At 40.1% G+C, this 18,474-nt stretch overlaps 2 protein-coding genes and 1 pseudogene across 4 annotated transcripts in view; 2 read left to right on the forward strand and 1 right to left on the reverse strand.

Moving 5' to 3' along the window:
- The window catches only part of LOC137712948 (SNF1-related protein kinase regulatory subunit gamma-1), a 52,404-nt gene extending 48,794 nt beyond the window's left edge, over nucleotides 1-3,610 (forward strand). Inside the window, exons 2-7 of one of the 2 annotated variants that reach the window (XM_088684164.1) lie at nucleotides 1,053-1,273; nucleotides 1,715-1,887; nucleotides 2,187-2,369; nucleotides 2,450-2,725; nucleotides 2,837-3,000; nucleotides 3,088-3,610. In XM_088684164.1, coding sequence (XP_088540290.1) covers nucleotides 1,087-1,273; nucleotides 1,715-1,887; nucleotides 2,187-2,369; nucleotides 2,450-2,725; nucleotides 2,837-3,000; nucleotides 3,088-3,385 — 1,281 coding nt within the window. In that variant the 5' untranslated portion in view covers nucleotides 1,053-1,086 and the 3' untranslated portion in view covers nucleotides 3,386-3,610. Of the gene's footprint in view, nucleotides 1-776; nucleotides 1,274-1,714; nucleotides 1,888-2,186; nucleotides 2,370-2,449; nucleotides 2,726-2,836; nucleotides 3,001-3,087 lie in introns of those variants that run through there. The other variant, XM_068452156.2, reaches the window with a different exon arrangement.
- A 1,213-nt stretch (nucleotides 3,611-4,823) lies between these two features.
- On the reverse strand, nucleotides 4,824-7,504 carry LOC137712624 (exocyst complex component EXO70B1 pseudogene; annotated as a pseudogene). Its single transcript, XR_015955722.1, has one exon. The product of XR_015955722.1 is annotated as an exocyst complex component EXO70B1 pseudogene (transcript).
- Nucleotides 7,505-15,178: 7,674 nt separating this feature from the next.
- Nucleotides 15,179-17,852, forward strand: LOC137713544 (snurportin-1 protein). Its single transcript, XM_068452856.2, has 7 exons — nucleotides 15,179-15,703; nucleotides 15,795-15,981; nucleotides 16,080-16,330; nucleotides 16,493-16,607; nucleotides 16,694-16,786; nucleotides 17,213-17,356; nucleotides 17,488-17,852. The coding sequence occupies exons 1-7, from the start codon at nucleotides 15,360-15,362 to the stop codon at nucleotides 17,608-17,610; spliced, it is 1,257 nt and encodes a 418-aa protein (XP_068308957.2). The 5' UTR covers nucleotides 15,179-15,359; the 3' UTR covers nucleotides 17,611-17,852.
- Nucleotides 17,853-18,474: the final 622 nt, after the last annotated feature.

The following is an 18,474-nucleotide window of genomic DNA, read 5'->3' on the forward strand; positions in this document are numbered from 1 at the left end:
AATTTTGTCAAAATAAGTTATGTTGGAAAGACTATTGATACAATTGGCGTCCCTCAACTCATCAAAACGTGTAGCTATGGTCCTTTTCGTCAACTACGTTAGAATTTTGTGAAAATGAGTTATGTTGGAAGGACTATTACTACAATTGAGTTAAAGTTGAGGGACCATTTCTCCAGTTGAATTAAAGTTGAGGGACCAATGGTAATGTGTTTTTAGTTGAGGGACCATATCTGCACATTTTGATGAGTTGAGGGACTAATAGTAATGAATTTTTAGTTGATATATCATTGCTTAAATTAAGTTTAAAGTTAAAAGATCATTGCTACAATTTATTTTTATTCATAATCCAATTATCAACATCCACATTGTTCAAATTAAAAAAAATGAGACTATATAGAATGGGTTGGATTCAACTCTTATCTTTAGAGGCCCACCATAGGACAGGTCAGCATTGGGCCTGGTATAATGTAACCGGACCCGGACCATACAAATTGCCCGCCCGCGGTTTCTCTTCCACTTTTGAAAACCCCGCTCGCCCATTGATTCACCAGTAACCGTCAACGACCGAACCGCAGGTAACATTGAGCAAAGCTACAAGCCTACAATCCAGTAAACAGCAACCACGTGTCGGTCACACTTCCACGTCAGCGGTTCATCCTCGAACACAGGGTGCGCAAAGCCCGCCCCGGCGCACGATAGCGTCGCCCATCAGTGTGGTCGGCATTGAAAACCGGATAAGAACTTTTCCTTAAAGTAATCAGAGGAATCGGATATACATTGCCAAATAACAACTCTTAATAATTGAACCGCAGGCCCATCACGATCAATGTAACGTCGTCATTACAATCGTACACGTGTCCGAACGAGTAACTTTCAGTAGGAGTATGAAAAACCAACGGCCTGGATTGCTCACGCACGACAAGAACACTGACGTGTGTTAGTGTTTACTTTATGATTTTTGTCGTTAAATATTGGCAGGGTGATCCAATCTTTGTCTGATTCTGAGTAACAGAGTTTCCAGAGAGAGAGATATTTTAGAGAGAGAGAGAGAGAGAGAGAGTTGGGAATTTGGGTGTTGAGAGGAAAATGGGTGTGCCGGCGGTGACGACGACGGGGGAGGGAGGGAGTCCGAGGAGTCCAGAGGCGAAGCTGGGGATGCAGGTAGAGGATTTGTGGGACGTTCAGGAGCCACAGCTGAGTCCAACTGAGAAGCTCAATGCTTGTTTTGAGAGCGTCCCTGTTTCTGCTTTTCCTCCTGCTCCTGAGAATCAAGGTACCCCATTTACATCCATCCATACACATATATTTATATATATGCATATATACAGATGGAATAACATGCGATCATGTTAGAATTTGTAGCATACGTATCTGCTGTGATGATCAAATGATTTGTTGATTAGAAAGGAAAATAATTGGGTCGTAAGTTGTTGCATACAAATCACCAAAATCGCCGTTTGACGTGTGTTGGAGAAACTTTCTTATGAGATTTCAATGAGATGTTTTTGCATACGTATCAGACTGTGATTTGTAGGTAAGGAAGAGTGGAGCTAACCAGTGATCCATACGAATTTGATGATGAATGTTATTAGAAGAATTAAACAAAAATCAAAAGATAACTAGGAGGGATCGGTTTTGTTGGAATCTGATAAAGTTTGCTTCTAATGTTGTTGTTTGTTGGATTAATTTTTTTGGGAAACTTGTTGTATTTCAGTGATTGAGATAAGGTCAGACACCAGTTTAGCTGAAGCTGTTAAAATCCTGGCCCAACACAAAATTCTTGGTGCACCGGTGGTGGATGTCGATGCGCCTGAGGACGCTAGCTGGATCGACAGATACATTGGCATTGTTGAGTTTGCCGGAATTGTTGTGTGGATTCTGCATCAGGTTAGCAAGTTAACAAACCTTATGCATTGAAAACGTCAACTACGTTGTTTATAAATGCATTGTCTTAGCGTTCCTCCTTACCTGCAAATCACATCATGAATCATGATACATAAGAAACATAACTACTCCTGAAAACCATAAAAAGAAAAGTCATGCGCACATGTCAAACTGTGATTTGTTTGGAAGGAGAGCCGAAGTGTTTTCCTTTTTAGTTTTTAGACTCAGGAGCTACGTTTTTTTTGCTATAAATTATCAATGTGGAGGAATATAAAACATGATAATTATGCTAATCTTGACAGTCAGAACCAACGTCCCCGAGGACCCCAACTAGTCCATCTAGTGCAACTGCTATGGCAGCAGCAGCTAATGGACTGAAAGGTCTTGATCTTGCAGGACTCGATTTCGTCTCTGATTTTGCCGCAGCAACTTCTGGTAGTTTTTTCGAGGCTTTGACTTCTTCCGAGTTTTACAAGAACACACAGGTCATACAATATTATTAACATCTTCAATAACATAAGATCATTCATTCCCATCATATGTATGTTAACATTTGAGGATACAGGTTCGAGATATCTCGGGGTCATTTCGCTGGGCTCCGTTTCTTGCTTTGCAGAGCTCAAACTCGTTTTTGACCATGCTCTTGCTGCTTTCAAAGTACAAAATGAAGAGTGTTCCTGTAGTTGATTTGGGAGATGGAAAGATTGATAATATCATCACACAATCTGCTGTGATTCACATGTTAGCGGAATGCGCTGGACTTCAGTGGTTCGAGAGCTGGGGAAAGAAGAAACTATCCGAGCTTGGTCTTCCCATGATGACTGCTAATTGCATTGTCAAGGTGAAATCTCTTCTCAGTTCCCATCTGAAACTATCTTTCAATGAACTTGGGGATTTCTCTCATGCATGGTTACCGTAACGCTTAGCTTGAATGCATAATATTCTGTTGCAGGTGTACGAGGATGAACCAGTGCTGCAAGCGTTTAAGCTGATGAGGAAAAAGAGGGTTGGAGGGGTACCCGTGATTGAAAATGGCGGTAGCAAGGCAGTAGGTAATATAAGCCTAAGAGATGTTCAGTTCTTGCTTACTGCACCAGAAATATACCATGATTACAGGTTTGTAGCGAAAAAGCGTTCAAATTTGTTCATAAGAATTTCAGTTGCAGTGTAAATCTGGATCACTCATTTGACATGTCTTGACAGGTCCATCACAGCAAAGAACTTCCTGACAGCGGTTGAAAGCTATCTAGAGAAGCATCAGGGAGTCTACCCGACGTTGAGTACCATGGTTACGTGCAAAAGGGATGACACAATTAAGGACTTAATCCTGATGCTGGACTCCAAGAAGATCCACAGAGTATATGTTGTGGACGATGATGGGAATCTGGAAGGAGTCATTACGCTTAGGGACATTATTTCAAGGCTAGTTCACGAGCCCCGTGGCTACTTTGGTGATTTTTTTGACGGTGTTCTACCGCTGCCTCAGAATAGCAGGGTTTAAGAGAGGTACCGAGAACAATGGTTTTTTTTGTTTTCTTTTCCCCTTGTATGTAATAATCTCTGTTCTAGTCCTATGGTGGTTTTGTTGGATGTGTTTTCGTCGTAGGCAAGTCCTCTGTAATTAGTGGTGTTCAGTTTGACACCGTTTTGACTCTGTAAATTTGTTGTATCCATAAGCTCCATGGGAGCTTTTTCGCAGTAATAATAATAAAACTTTCTCTTTTCATCTTCTTTTCTGCTCTTTGATACAAGCGGCGTTAGGGGATCGGGAAATCGAACTTAAGGTCTCGGGGGTAAATCTCTGGAATTGGAAAATTGAACTTAAGATCTCGAGTACAAGGGGGAAGTCTCTTGACGACTTGAGTTACAAGCACTTTTTGGAGATTAGTAAAGTTCTAGCCTTTATTGGTAATGGAAATATCTTCATTGGGATGTTGGGAAGGTTTGTTTACAAGGTCTTGGGGATTGTGTCTTTGGCATCCACAACTCTCTTCCCAAGCAAGAAGCTTACTTGTCTTGTATTTACCTAGATTAAGCTTTTTAGACAAGTTTCCTCATTTCAAGCAAGAATTGAGCACCTTCTCTATGTTGCATTTCATGCATGAGAGCCTTTTACCATGTAACTAGGGTATATCACCATCCTTCCATCTTTATGCTAGATTCAGTTGCCCATGCGTTCACAAACTGTTCCTAATTGTTCTTGTCCGAAGACCAAGTTGGACGTTTTCTTCAACATCTACTGCTGAAAAATGCTAAAAACAATCGAGCACGAGTAAACTAATCCAAACCTGTCTTATTTGTATTCGACTGATCTTAGCACTCCTCGTTATCGAAGGCAAGAAGTGGCTAATTATAAAACCAAGGCTTTTAAGTGATGATATATACATATAAAGGCTATACACACACACAAGGTTTCCAACTTGGGGAACTTCACGCTAAATGAAAAACACATCTACTAAATCAATCCGAGTCGAGAGCGACCGTGTTTCGAATCAGTATGCGGCGGAACTCGTCTTTGAGCAGAGTCATCGCAATTCCGACCCCGTCTACAAGTTCATCATCTGAACAACCTTCAACTTTACTATCTGGAAACCTAAACCACTTACGTTGCTCACAATTGATTTCATCCCTGAAGTATATCAGATGTTATAAATAGGTCCTTAATTCTAGTCAGACAACTTCATGATCTTCCCTATTTATAGCCGAAGGTTCAAAATCGGAGATGAACGAACGAATCAAGTGATGACTACTGATTCATAACACCGCCTTTACAAAATTCCGAAAACTCACTAAAAGAAGAGAAGAGTTGTAGTAACCAGCTTGATATTCATGCAACATCTGATAGACATTAAATTTACATCTCCGTTCTTCAAATTAATAGCTCAAGTTGCACTCATTTTCAGAGGAAAAAATAAAACCAAAACGTAAATGGGTATATGTTTCTGAATCGTTGTGTATATCGAATTCAATATTTTACACCAATGGTTCTAGTTCTTCTTCCGCACACAGATAACGTACAAGACTCACTGGCGATTCATGGAAATCAAACACATGAACCACGAAAAAAAAATCAACAGCATACAAAAAGCTAAAGTCTACAGAACCTGTACAAAAGTTATTACAGTAGATGATAGATGGGTTGGAAAATAGCTTTCACAAAAACCTGTGTTTATAACATTAACACCAGCAAAATATTTAAATAGGTATCATCATCAAGCTACAATTTTTTTTTTTTCGTTTTCGACATTAGAACTTCAATTCCAACTTCCAACTAGTTTTGAATAAAAGCAAAGAGCTTACCTCCTATGTACTTTTTCTTCTCAGATGGTTCAGAACACAAGGTGTCCCTTCGAACAAATCCAACACGTAGGTCTCCAAATCATCCGGTGTGTACTTTATATACTTCCCGGCATGCCTTCCACTCTCCAGCTGACTCCCAAATCTCCCCATAAATGATCTGTACGCTGGAATCACCTTCTCCGATATAGATATCCGAAGCTCCTCCCGAAGTTGAGCATCTGGGACCTTCCAAGCTGTTTGGGTCCGATAGATTTCTTCAAAGTTTGCATTGAAGTTCTTAAACCTCTCCTTCAAAGCCATCTTTGAAGCATTACTTGTGCTCCCCCCAATCCCTTCGTCTTTCAAACACGACAGGACCTTGCTCCAAGCAGCTCTTAGATACCCAGTAGCATACTGGCGTACCTGGCCACGGCGCTTGCGAACCCATTGGTCTCCCAAGAGTTTTCTAATCTCCGAATCCTTCACTTTCTGCACTATGTACTGAATATTATTCATCAAAAACACACATTGCATTGCTCCATCATCATAAACCCTAGACTTCTCATCGAGATTGGACTCCAAATTCGAAATCAACAACAACAACCTATGGCCTATCGGAGACATGCTGCCTATACCCAAATCATCATTTGGCGATCCTTGCAACCTTTCCAACTCTTCCTCACCGGTATCCAAAAGCGAATTGAGAGTAACACTATAATCAACCAACAATTTGACATAGTTCATAACATACCGAGTGAGCGGGTGAATCTCGCCGCTTAGCATTGGTTTCTTACTGGCCTCGCTCTGAACAGCATTCTCAAACTCAGCAAATGTCCCTCTCGCCGCATCACCGAGCATATCCAACACTCCCCTGGCCTCACCAACCACATACTCATCAGACATCATTTGCTGCAAGTCCGGCAACACATCAGCCATGGCATCATACATGTCAAGTATCCGAAACAGCTTCTCGGGCGACCTTCGACCAATGGCAACTGCCTCTCCAAAATTCAACAGCTGCATAACACACCCTTTGGCAGTGTCATTGAAGCAACACTCCCTAGTCTCATCAATCCCTTCAAATATCTGATCACAAAGCCTCCTTTCGCCATTGATCAAAACCCTAACGCCAATTTTCACAGCTTGTATCCACTTCTTCATCTTCTCATCCAAACTCTTCCACTCAATCTTCTGCACCTCCTCAATGCTCAGCTTTTCGACGCCCAGAATCACCAAACACTCGTCCAAAGCGTCGCGCCTGACGCTGTTATACACCTGCACACACTCCTTTTCATAGCCGGACCGAATCATACGCTCCGCAATCTCCTTCAGTTCCACGACGGCGTCAGGATGTATCAAATCGACGTCTGTGTCGCCGAGGCTGCCGCCGCGCTCGTGGAACCGGCCGGCGTCGCGGTCCTCCTCGCCGAAACTCCCAAATTCATCGTCGATTTCGCCGTCGTTTGACACGAACGACAGCGACACTCTCCGGATCGAGCCGTAGAGTCGATCCGAGTCGAAAGGCACCGTGTTTCTGATCAGAATGTGGCGGAACTCGTCCTCCAGCCGAGTCATCGCGATTTGGAGTGCGTTCTCGGCCCGGTCAACCAATTCGTTATCGGACCGAACCGAAAGCCCCTCCATGAGGGTGAGGATCTCATCGACGGCCGCCAAATACTCACCGGCCTCGACCGGCGACTCCTCCCACGGGACCGAGTTTCTGTGAGCTTCGGATTTGGACTCCCACCGGAAAATCACCTTCTCGGCTTCCCCGAACCGGTCCTCGTCGGCCTTGGAATCCTCGCCGTTGATCAAATCGGTGATGTTAGACAATCTATTGTCCAAGCTCGAGAAGATCAGGAGCATGTCCTCGCGGACCTCCTTGGGGGTGTTGAGGCTCTTGACGATCTGCTGAGCCGTGGCGAGGACCCGGTCCTCTCCGCCACCTCCTATGCTGGTGGTTGTGGTGGTCATTTGGGAGATGTTTGGCTGCTAGGGTTAGAGATGGTAACAGGTGTTTGGGTATGAGGGAGTTAGGATTTGGATTTGGGGAAAGTGGGATTAGGGGCGGAGGTGACCATTCGGGGGACGGCGGAGTTGGGGACTTCGGGCGGTGTTTGGTTGCGGGGTTATCCGAGACTGCGACTGAAATGACGAAACTGTCCGTCTGGCTTTTGGCCGGCTGCTTTTGGGTGTGCTGGTTTTCGACAAGACAGAGAGAGAATTTTGGACAAAGAGAGAGAGAGGAGTAAGTTTACGGAAACTACTTATCGTGCTTTGAACTCTGCGTTTGGGGAGTGCTGGGGTGGGGAGTTCGGGTGCGGTGCTGGTGCGCGAGTGTTAACCTGGGGGTTAGCTTCCAATTCCACCGCCGTTTGATTGGTCAAAATTAGGCGGGACCCACTGTCCGACCTTATACTCTCTCTTTACACGAGAATAGGAATATTTAAATAACGCGACATGAAAATATTTGTTCAACAAATAATAACGCATTCACACCCAAATATGGTAACAATAGAAACCTGTTCACACACACACACACATATACAAGGAGTTTGATCTAGATGAGTCCCTACTTATATTGTTGATCTAAACAATTTGGACGTATCTGTCGGTGTAAATTACTTGGATGGAAAGTAGTACTGATTTATCCGGTGTCTAAAATATTGATATCGATGTAATATTAAATACAAATTGTATAAATATTAATGGATATATTGAATATCGATATTGGTTACTTTTTATGAAAATGATGAAACCTTAAAAAAAAAAATTTAGGGAGACTAAAATTTCAAACTAAATTTGTAAACGAAATAACGTGTCACCAATAGAAAACAAACATTTTAATCGACACTTAAGTAATAATTCAATCATCAACAACCACATCATTCAGTTTACAAATTTGGTTTAGAAAAATACAGTTCCCTAGTATTACTCAAACTTAAGAGTTTCTCAAATATGAGGTGAAGTTTAGACTCCACCCCATTTTCATATCTTTTCATGAAAATATCGTCCATATCGAAGAAATTTTAAATATTAAATTTACCAGGGTGAGTCTTAGTGAGGCTACCCACATGAAAAATATGAAGGGAATAATGAGTGAGGAAAATGACTTGTATGGCAAGAGTCCGTTTAAATAATACAAGGACATGTTTTAGATTTATCAACATGTCTTTGTACCATTGAAACAAAACATCACCGTGATGGCGTAACTGTACTATAAAAGCTGCTCTTGCCAATGAGAGAATTAGCTATTTATGAAATCTCATTAAGGTGATTAATAATGACTTACAAGTAGGACTGGGCAAACAAGCCTTGGGCCAGCGGGTATGGACGGTACTAGCGGTTGGGGGTGGGGTGGATCTAATTTTTTGAAGACACGGGCCTTTAGCTCGAACTGTATATGTGACGTCTCACATACAGATACTCAAATCTCACACACACACACACACACACATATCACTTTCTCGATGACTCTCCCAGACTCGAACTGATACTCTTCTCATTAGTATTCCCTCTTCATCTTTCTTTCCCAAAGTCCTTTCTCTCGATCTATCTCTCTTCTAGAGTCTAGATTGACTCTTATCCCTCTCAATTCTCAGTTTTTCTCTGTCGAACTCGAAGGGACAGACACTAAAGTCAGTCTTTCTTTGTCGAACTTGAGGGGACGAACAACTCAAAACGACGAATCAGTCATCTCCTATGTCTGACTTAGATTTGCATGAAAGCCAAGCTCTGCTAATGATCTTTTTCAGTTTCAAGGTATTATGTTTTAGGGATTTAGGATTGAAAACTAAATTATGGTGTAACAACCCGTCTCGATTATTTTTACGGATTTTGGAACGAAGGGGTATTTTTGGTAATTTCAGTGGGTTTGAAAGATATTTTGAATGGGGATTGTTTTTGGGCCTTAAATGGTGAGCAAGGTGGGGCCTTTTTTTTATTTTTGGTCCCCCACCCTCTTCCCTCCGTTTGCCACGGGACACTGGGGTCACCTTCTCTCACTTTTTTCTTCCCTCTCCCATAACACTATCTCTCACCACATTCTCGTCTCTCTTCCTTTCTACATTCTTGGACCTCTCTCTCGACACCTACCCTTACTCTCCAGCTCCTTGAGGACCATCACACGCACCAACCCTCTCACTCAAACCTCCCCGTGTGCTCCATGAAACTTGGAGGAAAGTTGGAACACACTTAAAATCTCCCTATGTCTCATGGTGCCATGGCATTGCCATTGTGCACCTCCTCTTTCGAAAAACCCTCAACGTAGGTAAGCCCTAAATCTCTTGGTTAATGTTTACATGTGAGTTAGGACGATTTTGAGATGTTTTGGTTATCGTTTGATGCATAAACCAACTTGGGCGTAATGCTCGACGGTTTCCAGCGAGGAACTTGAGATTTGCAGGGTTTCTCCGGCCAACTCTGGCCACGTTTGGGTACTTCGAATCCTTGTCTCCCTAGCTTCATTTTGGTATATTGCATGCTAAGGATAGTTGTGAAATAGAGCTCGATCGGAGCTCGACAATTCCCTACCGATTTCAGGCCTTTTTCTTTTTTGGGTCCGGTAACCCACGACCCTATCCGGGTCGACCGACCCGTGAACTAAAAACCTGACCCTTGTAGTCAGCCCAAAACAGTGCACGCCTAATTAAGTAACCCTGCCTAAACTTTGGGCTATGTAAACTTGGCCCAAACCTAAAGCCCAATCCATTAACCTACTAACCCAAACCTCATTTCTTTAAACCCAAACCTAGGCCTAGCCCCGATTACTTAACCCAGCCCAAAACCCTTATGACCCAAACCCAGGCTTTTGGGCCAAGGAACCCGGCCCAGATTCTCTATCCACCTTGCGACCCAACCCGGCTGAACCGACCTAAACTAGTTTGGATCCAATGGAATATTCCATTATGGAATATTCTCGCATTGACTTTTTGTTGATTTTGTAGGGTAATTCAACGTCTTGAATCCGTTTCCGACGTCCGTTTTCCCAAATTCAATCGTTTGAGTGTAGTTTTATTAATTGGACCCTTTATGTGCTTAGGTGCAATTATTATGGCGTTTCCACCTTCACTAGCTTGCGTGGCTTTTCGATAGTGAAGTATCTGTGAGTGGACCCCTTCTAAAATGCATATTTTACTATTAGAAGTGCATACATGAAAATAATGATTTAATGGTTACATTTTATGAGTAAATTAGACTTTACTTTTTATGAGATATCATGCTTTACTGAGAATATTTTGGAATACCACACTTTATTGATTTTACGTTTTTCGTAGTATATATGATTGATGACTATATACTACGAATAGGTATTTACGATATGATGTTTTAGCTACTGAACTCCGATTAAGATAGATATATAATTATGTGCTTACTTAATGGTTATTCGAACGGTCCTGCCTACGGGCGTATGTTCTACCTACGGGCGAGTGATACTTATATGCCTTCAGGTGGGTGCTGTAGGAGCCTACGAATGATTTATACTTATATGCCTTCGGGTGGGTGCTGTAGAAGCCTACGGGCGAATGAAGGCCTACGGGTGGAAGATATTTATATTGGCGTCAGCGGGGCATTTGTAGATGGCTTTGGCCGGAAGATACTTATATTGGCTTCGGTTGGGTGATGTAGGGGCCTATTGGTCGAATGATATCTATATATTCTCTTCGGTCGAGTGATGTAGGGGCCTACGAAAGACAATTATATTGGCTTCGGCTGGGAGGTGCAATGCCTATGGGCGAATGATACTGCATATGGGCGCGTGATGTAGAACCTTCAGATGAATGAAAAAGTGTTCTATATGCCTTTGGGCGAATGAATATTATATATATGTATATGCTATATATATATATAATATATATATACACACACACCACTACTAAACACATTATATATAAAATATATGTTTTATGAAAGGTTTTATGGCATGCTAGGGTTTTCGGAAAACCTATTACTTATTATGCAATATGAGTTTTTCATAAATTTGGGGCTTAGTACATTAAAGATTAACTATTTTATTACTACTTATATATCAACTTGGTTCACTCATGTTTTGTTTTGCGCCCCCTTAAGACTTAGAATCGAGGCATACAATCCCGGCATCAAGGCACTCCCGCATCTACATCTTCGAGTCTTCTAAGTGTAGGACCCATCTCTTTGCTCATTCAATTTTATATTATTCCTTTTTAGTGTCTAGCATTAGTTGTATGCTCTGAACACGTTCCTCAATTGCATAAACATTGTATTTAAATTTATAAGTCTTATTTATATTTATTATTTCTCATGCATCCTAATATGGCTTCGTCACCTTCGGGTATCGGTTAACACGTGCCTACGCTGGTGTTTGGAGAATATTAGGGTCAGGCATGTCATATGGTTTCCTAGGGATTTTGTTGGGTTCTTGAATCTTGACTTTTATTATGTTCCAATTTCAAATCTTTTTTTCAGTTGAATTTGAATCGATTGAATTTGAATATTCTGTTGGGTATTTTTAATTAGATTATGTAAACTGGATTTGAATGTTTCATGCAAATTAGATCGGTGGAGCGTTTCATGCAAATTGGTAGGGTTTGAAACATGTATTCACCTCAAAGAGAATTGGAAGAAGGTTGTGATTCCTGCGAACACCTGTGCAGCTGTGCGGCTGTAAAAATTTAGTTTTTTTTCCCCAAAAAAAAAAGAAAAAAAAGAGGACCCTTAGACCCGGCACGAATCGACCCATTTCAAACAGGCCGAGTTAGGTCCTATTCCTGTATTAAAATTTGTTGTACCTATCCCGACCCGGTCCCTTCAAAATTGGGCCCAGCCCTACTTACAAGTTCAGGGAATAAATCATCCCAAATCTCTAAACACAAAGTTTACGATTTGTGTAACATATGTATTTTACAGCGGCTAAACCAATCTTATGATCACATTATTATTTTAAATATTCTTATACAAACCATACTAGAAAAGGAGATTTTTTTTTTTTTTTTTTTTGAATAAGCGATATTATCTACTAAGGGGAGAGGGTTGGTTGAGCCTCATAATGTACTAGCAATAAGGTGGTTCAAACTCGCATTTGACGAGAATCGAATATAAAACATCTCACTTACAAGTGAAAAGGAATATCATTAGAGTGTAATACTAAGTGACAAAAAAAAAAAAAAAAAAAATTAAACACGGAACTCCAGATATACAATTATCGACAATAGAAGCTAATGAGTCCAGATAAATTAAAATAGATAATTAAGGGAATCTTAATTGGTACCATCAAACTTAAAAATTGAACCATCGCATCTCATAAAGTTTAATCATCCTATCTAATCCAGATTAGTTTGGATAAGATTACAAAAGCACGAGATGCGACAGGGTAGCACTTTCGTAATTTCGTTATTTTTGTGAAAAAAATATTATATTAAATTATAAGTTGATGAATATAAAAATGAGAAAAAAACACTCGTTTTTCTATTTTTCTTGCTCCTGAATGACGCAAACATTTGAACATCGGTGATCTGTACTTTTGCAATACGTCACGAATGTGAGTTTTTCGTGATTGTCAACTGCTACTCCCATTAGTTGACCAATGAACAACCCCTAAGTATCCTTTTATTTTATTTATTTTTTAATTAAAAAAATAGTATTATCCATACATCTATTTTTATTTGTCACACGTTGTTTCAATTTTTAACTGTCGTATCGAATAAATTGAGAAGATAAATTTTAAAAAATTAATAAGAATGTGTGAAAAATAAAAATAAATATGTGAGTAACAATATCCAAAGAAAATTACAAGAAAAAGTCCTGGTAACAGCCCCTAGTAAAAGAGTCAAACTACCAAGCATACGAAGCTTCCATAACCAAGCTTGTAAATAATTCATGGCATGACCTCCAGCTGCAATTGCGTCGGTCACAAAATCCGCTTCATGAAAAATATCTTTTTGTTTTTTTTGTTTTTTTTTCGATAAAAAAAAAATTGCAAAGAAAAGCTTCGATAGTAACTCTCACTAAAAGAATCAAATTGTCAGGCATACAAAGCTTCGTGAGGCAAAACATTAAACCAAACTTGAAAATCACTCACGACATGACTTCTATCTGCAATTGCATCTATCACAAAATTTGCTTCACAAAAAATATGCTTAAACGTAATTTCTTCGAGGAAGCTAGTGAGAGAATAAATACTATGTAAGATAATTTCTTTTGTGGATTATAAAAAAAAGAAACACATAAATAAAAAAAACTAAACCAACTCATCTAACACGTTAGATTTCTAATTTCGCAAATCTTAAATCCAAATCCATGCTTTGTTTGCAAATGATTCAGTTTCCATCAACATTTGTTAGAGAATTAAGATCCTTAGGGTGCACCTCTTTCTTTACTCGTCGGGATTAGCAAATTTAATCATAATACGTTATAATCGAAATCATTCATTTTCTTAATCAAATTTCTGAATTAATCTAAACTGCAAGGATGAGAAATTCAGACTGGAGTACATAAAAGAGAGTACATCCATTTTAATCAATGTAACTACGTACAGTCGCACACATCTGTCAAATTATGTTTACACACTCACAACGTAAAATCAAAGAAAACAAGAGACCAATGGACTATGTCCCAAAAATCTGAACCTAAAATTCTTGGCCTCAAGTATGGACAATGTGGTTTAATTGTCCTAATCTATCTATAAATCGTTTTAATTAAAAATTATTTTACAAAATGTGGTTAGGTTGTCTCTCTCACCAATTTTCTAATTTTGGGACTGCGATTTTGATTGGTGCAGCCATGATTCCAGTTTCACACGGAGCATTGCCAAGCTTAGAAAATAGAAGCACTTGGACCATGACTCGTGACTAAAATTTCTACAAACATTAACCTCTAATTTTAGACCTGACAAATTAGAGGCTATTTTGGGATTAATTTCACCAATAAAAATGATGATGAGATTATGATAGGTTCATGTTCGATTTCTTTCTTTGTAACAAAATAAAAACTACAATTTTTTTTCTTTTGTTTATTGTCATTCTAAAAGAGGAAAAAAACACAAATGATGTATCCGCTCCATTTCACGACTAAAAATTTGTACAAATATAAGACTCGATGTTTACATGATGAACATTGTTTCAACTATTTATCATCTTAATAATAAAATGATAACTTTTTCTCAATTTTCTGATGGTATGTATGTATTACTGTATTATTAAATTATTATTTATTACCATTTTGTATATAATTAACGCTTGAATTGGCATGAACACAATACACATATACCAGTAAACTCGAACACGACCTCACTAAAACAAATACCCACTTTGAGATCCTAAGTTCGGCTCTCCCCTCCACAAGAAAAGGAGAATGCTTAGAAACTGCTGTAAAGGTTTTCCCATATGGGCAAAAAGCTTAGTTTCCTCCTGAAATTAAGCTCCAAACAAAAGTGATTTGCATCATCATACAAAGCCGGTAACAGAAAATTTCTCGTCAAACTGTCATGCCATTGAAAGTTTAAACGATTACGAGAGAAGTCAATTTTGACGACCCTTTTAGCCAACCAATCCTTTGAACTACTTTTTGTCACTCGTAGACGTAACAAACACTTGGAAACAACTAGGAAACGAAAAGGGGACACTCATCTATGGCTCATGTCAACGTTGTGTGTGACAAACGGTGATGAATATTTTATAGAACGCTACTTGATTGTGAAAGATCAGCGGCCACTCCTGCTGAATGTCCAATTATATTTGGACGCATGTCAAATTTGTGCTTATAAGTTTAATTATTTGGACGCGTGTTCAAATTTGATTGGGTATCAGCATGAATGGCTGTTGATCTTTCAGCAGTCAAGTAGTGTTTTATCTTATAACCAATAACGGTAATCACCTACTTCTGAGTGATCAAACATTTGTACGATACTCAATAAGGAATGGGAAAGTCATGCGATGAGTGTTGTAACTTGTTAGAACATCTGTTTCAAGACTCGAGACATATAAGTTTATCTTCCAATATGGGTTTATAAGATAACAAGAACGGCTGTCAGTAACTCCATTAGCGAAACGAAATACAACGGAAACATGGATAATGGGCTTTGCACATCTAATGAGCTTTGCGCATCCAATGGGCTGACCCAAAGTCAAGGAACCCAACAGTTTTGCTCTTGCCGATACCGTTTCTAAAATTTCTGAGCAACGCCAGTTCCCAAAAATTCAATTTCGGACGACCACCAAAATATGGCGCCGCACGATCTCCGCCGCGCGTACAAGAGACCGGCGATCTCAGACCAGCAGAGGCGCCGAGAGCTTGCGCTTCAGCGCCAAGAGCAAGCCCGGCGCGACGTCCAGCTCCAGGCGCGCCGCTTAGCCTCTACCCTCCTCTCCCTCCCGCCCGAACATGAACAGCCCTCCGAACCCGAACCCGAATCCGCCTCCGAATCCAAGGAGTCCGAATCCGACGTCGAATTCGACCTTCGCAACGCTTCGAAGCTCAGAGGCACGGAGGCCCGAAAATGGTTCGCCAGGCAGCTCATGCTCCCGGAGTGGATGATCGACGTCCCAAACCGCTTGCCCCACGACTGGTTCGCCTTCCATTTCTCTAAATTTCAATTTTTTTTTTGCAAATTTAATTTCAATGATTTCTTTTAATTTTTGGTTTTTGTGGAAATGTAGGTACGTGTTTGCAAGGCCATCTGGGAAGCGATGCTTTGTCGTTTCGTCCGACGGAGCCACAATCAGCCGGCAACGAAACGGCACTGTTCTGCACCGTTTCCCGTCGGCTCTTCCCAATGGTTCCAGGAGCCGAGACGGGTCGGGTTCCGCTCAGTCGTATTCTATACTGGACTGTATATTTCACGAGGTAAGTATTTCAATTGGGGGTTAAATTTGATATTTACTTGTTTCAATTGCGCTCCAAGTGTTTGATAAAATGCCAAGCTGAATGTACATTGAATGCAGATGGACCAGACGTACTACGTAATTGACATGGTGTGCTGGAGAGGTTACTCTTTGTTCGATTGCACGGCCGAGTTTAGGTTTTTCTGGCTGAGTTCTAAGCTCGGGGAGACGGGGGCTTGTGCGGCTCCGTCACACTATCATAGGTATAGGTTCAGCTTGGTTCCTGTGCATAACTGTGATCACAGCGGGCTATACTCAGCCTATGCTGGAGCGGTACCGTATGTAAAGGATGGTCTATTGTTTTATAACAAGTAAGCTCATTTCCTGATACTACTTAAAATTTGTTGTTATGGATCTGTGAAAATGTCATATACTGTTGCTATGGATCACTGTTACAGTAGTTTCTCGATTTTTTTATGCTATTGAAACTTTCTTTGACATACGATTTATGTAAAATTGTTTTTTCTTCCTAGGCATGCTCATTACCAACCAGGAAATACCCCATTAGCATTAGTCTGGAAGGATGAGAGTTGCAGTCAGTACGTTGTTGACACAGATAACAAAGGACAGGTTCCAAGCCATCAACAGGTATTTTTTGTTAAGAACCCTTCTTTGCTCTATTTGTTGGTTGGGCTATCTCTACTCTCTCTCATTTTCTGATTCCATGTGATCAGGTAGTTTTGGAGCTGCAAGGTGATGGAAATGTGACTACATCCGATGATCCACCAGTTGTATTTGGTTGCTTGGACTCAGCCTTCATACAACAGGTATGTTTTACGGTGAATTTTCGTTATAGGAACATGGATATCTGCACCTAGTAATTGCGAGTTGAGTCAGGCAAAGTATGGTAGGGCTTTTATGGGAGCGGTTCTGCCTCACCCGAAACAAATATTTTGCTTAGCTTTTCATGGTAGTTTTTCCCGTATCTTGTCTCCTCCCAACCCGACCCCAATAGTTACATTTTCTCCACCAATGCTCAAAAGCCATAATACCAAATCGGTCCTTGCACTTGTTGTCCTGAGGAAAATGCGGTTCTATCTCAGATCACTGGTAAACTACTCTGAAGCCACCAGACTAACTGACTGGCTGGTGTCATTGAGTTCTTTACAACCCTAACATGTAACATTTGTCCTCTCTTTCCTCGTTGTATTCATGTCTTTTGCCTTTGTGTTCTAACTTCAATATATTTTCAGTCAGGGTTGCATTCAGGATGTCTTCTTCGTTTTGCTATTGGTGATGGAGGATTAAGTGTTGTAGATGGGAAGCTTGAGAAGGCAGATTTACATTACCTTGGCAAGTCCAATCGTGCCCGTGCTTTTGCAGATACTTACTCCAAGGTTTGTAGAAAACTGTAATTCCAAAATTGTTGGTGGAATTCACTCTTTCTCAATATTAAAAATTAGCCTGTTGCAAAACCGTTCTAAATCATTGCCTATACTGATAATTCCTTTGGAATATAATCTTGCAGATTATGTTTCAGAATATGGTTCGGCGGTCTCCCCTGAAAATTGACGATTTGGTAGCATCAATCAATTCACCAGATGATGAAGGAAACAGACCTGATGTACCGGAAGTTGATATGGTTGGTTGATGATCAGTCGATACTCTGAAATTACCGGAATACAGAACACACAGCAAATTCAATATCCTCATTGGGATCAATGTAGCGTTCATATTCTCGGGTATATTAGTTTCCTTCGATGTATTTTTGTGTAATCTTAACACTGCAAGAAAGCTGAGCATCCTTGTTGGATGATCGATGTATACTAGTATCTTTCTATGTATTTTTGCAATAACACTTTTTCTCCTGGAGTATGAAATTATTATTTTCAATTTTCCGGTCTGGATCGCCCGCCTCAATTGCTTTCGTTTCGAAGAGTTTTTTGTTCTTCCTTTTTTGGTTAAATTAACCATAAATAGTAAGGAAAGAAACAAGAAAGTAGAATACAAACATAATTAAGCATGGTAAAATTTCTTAATCTAAATTAATCTTGAGAATGCTAATACCCGAATCGGTAATTACATTCCTCATCTAACATATTTAACTATCAATAAAGAGTTGAGCAAATAATATCATATACTAAATAACATATCTTCCTCATGAAAACCAAAAAAACTGAAAAAAACCGAAAAATGTTGTAGGCATAATTTATTGAATAATTATGAAGGCCTTAAAGAGAGGGGTGCGGCAAGAGTAAAGAGAAAGAGAGAGATGTGTAATTGTAGGTGTATGTTATTCAACCCCATTGTGCCTTTATTTATAGTAGTAGGGAAGGTTAATTCCTTACCCTTTATGATTACAACATTTAATAGGTAATCAACTCCTAATAGGAATATGAGAGATATTCCCATATCTACTAGGATTTACACAATCACATTCATAATCTAATAGAACTGCAACACTCCCCCTTAAGTGTGTAAATACTCAAGTAAATGGTGCATCAATGATGAAGCA

This window comes from Pyrus communis, chromosome 14, assembly GCF_041283825.1.
Source record: "Pyrus communis isolate YQ-2024b chromosome 14, ASM4128382v1, whole genome shotgun sequence".
NCBI classification, from domain to species: Eukaryota; Viridiplantae; Streptophyta; class Magnoliopsida; order Rosales; family Rosaceae; genus Pyrus; species Pyrus communis.